The sequence below is a fragment of the Lipotes vexillifer genome, unplaced genomic scaffold, assembly GCF_000442215.2.
Source record: "Lipotes vexillifer unplaced genomic scaffold, Lipotes_vexillifer_v1.1 scaffold1219, whole genome shotgun sequence".
Lineage (NCBI taxonomy): Eukaryota > Metazoa > Chordata > Mammalia > Artiodactyla > Lipotidae > Lipotes > Lipotes vexillifer.
The window spans coordinates 28,424-30,568 of record NW_006781590.1 but is presented as its reverse complement, the minus strand read 5'-3'; the positions used below and the strand labels follow the sequence as shown (position 1 = coordinate 30,568).

General features: G+C 34.5%; 1 protein-coding gene across 1 annotated transcript in view; it reads right to left on the bottom strand.

Moving 5' to 3' along the window:
• The window catches only part of AP1AR (adaptor related protein complex 1 associated regulatory protein), a 34,165-nt gene that overhangs the window by 14,666 nt on the left and 17,354 nt on the right, over positions 1–2,145 (bottom strand). The window contains exon 2 of the mRNA XM_007454794.1: positions 44–92. Within this exon, the coding sequence (XP_007454856.1) occupies positions 44–92 (49 nt within the window). The remainder of the gene's footprint in view (positions 1–43; positions 93–2,145) is intronic.

The window sequence follows — 2,145 nt, the reverse complement described above, 5'->3', positions numbered from 1 at the left end:
TCCGAAGGTAGTTTTATTCAATCAGATTTACGACTCTACTTACCTCTATAGTTAAGTGCTCACCTCTTGAGCATGTTCTAAAATACTTGGATCTGGGAAGAAAAACAGGAAAACAACTTTAAAAATTACAATCAATCCTAAAACTGAGTTAATATAGTGGCATAAAAACATTTCCTCAAAGCAACTTTAAATTCTCCAATGTATAGTATCTTAGATTTACAAAAAGGAACCACTAAACTTACATAAGAATATAAACACTCCAGATTTTTAAACTTAGTTGTAGGTTTAAAAGTGTTTAGTCAACCAATATTTTTCTGTTGGTCCTAATATTTACTATTCCTGTAATAATAAGTTAATTTACTATATTTACTACATAGAACAGAATACAATTAAATTTAAAATTTTATCTCATTATTTTTACTGTATCAAGAAAAATATCTTGTTAAAGTACTGCTGTGTTAAATAATGTATAAGAGCATGATGTTCCCAATTTTGTTAAACATTTGCAAAACAACAAAAATCTAAAAAAGATATACGCCAATATGCTAAGAATAGTTATCTCTAGATGGTGGGATCATATATGTTTACATAAAGCTTAGGTGCTTTTTATTCTCATCCCATGCCTGCACAAATAGAAGAAAGAAAATGAAAAACAATATACATCACATATACATCTACCAAATAATCCATTACATTAATTTTTCCAACTAGGGTGAAATATTGACTTTAATTTCTCCTCACAATGTATACATATATCAAATCACCACAATGTATACTTTAAATGTCTTACAATTTTGTCAGTTATACCTCAATAAAGCTGAAATTTAAAAATTTTAGTTATCTTCTGCTCCTACTAGTGAAACTTACATGTAGTCAAATAAGCATTTCCTTTGTTATACCTGCTCCAAAGATATCACCACATTCTATTAACTATATGTCCTCTAACTATTATAGTATGAAAGCTGGTACAGGACAGAGCCCCTCAAGCTCCTTTACCACTGGAAGTACCAGGAAATTTTAAGACTTTCACTTATAATGTGGATCCTGTTATTGCTGCCTAAATTTATGACATAGAAGACACCCCCATCCTCCCATGGGGATCCAAAATCACACTGTGGGTTCCTAATGTGTCAGGACTCTTGAACAAAAAGCACCCCTTTGAGAGATGGGAAGAATCCTGGGGTTAGGACAGGTCAGAATGCTTTGTATTATGTGTGTATGTGTGCAGAGGTGGCGGATGGGCTTAGTAAAAAGAGAATGGTATATTATCATGACTAAGTTTTTATTACCATAAAGAATAAAAAAAAGCAATTTTTCCTGTACAATCTTTATTTGCTAACAGATGCAAAGCAGTTTTATTGCCCATTAAGAGATCATTGGTAAAAATGGAACATTTGGTATTGTCATCCCATAGATCTAATAATTCATGGAACATATCCAATATAAATAAAATACCCCAATTCTCTAGGCATCTAGTGCTTCCATTCTTTTATTTTCCCTATTTCTCAAATAAAAACAGAAATGAGTTGAGCCTTCCAGTAGCACTGTGTTTTGGCATTAGGATTCATTCATAAAGTGCTATATGCTCTCCCTCAGCAACCATCACTCTCTTCCCTGAATGAAGAGTTGGTCTCTGATTAATCTATTTCCTCTTCCAGCCTTACTGAATGATATAACTGAATAGTAAAATAAAGTTTATTAACACCAAGCATCCCAGTATAAGCCATCAGTGTGACTTCACTGCTGAAGCAAAGCCTGAAGCTAAGACTGTCTCAATACAAACCAAGGTAAGTAACTGTTGCACTACACTTACATCAGACACAGCAGAGTACTGTGTTCTGTCCCAATTTTACACAGATATATAGCTAACTTCAGTAGAAGCCCAAGGTGTTGGCTGTTGTAAATGTCTATCTTTTCTGCCCCCTCTCTCCACATCTAACTATGGTGAGGACAATCATGCTCTTGCATGACTCTGACTCCCTGATTATCTGGCCAACCTAGATCATAGCCATCCCCCAGACTTCATTTGATTGGTTCAGGGTTATACAGAAACTGAGCAGACATATACCCTCCTGAGAGCTCTAGGGAGCTGCTAGGGGTTATACTTCTGACAACCTGCAAAGAGGAATGAAATCAATTGAAAGA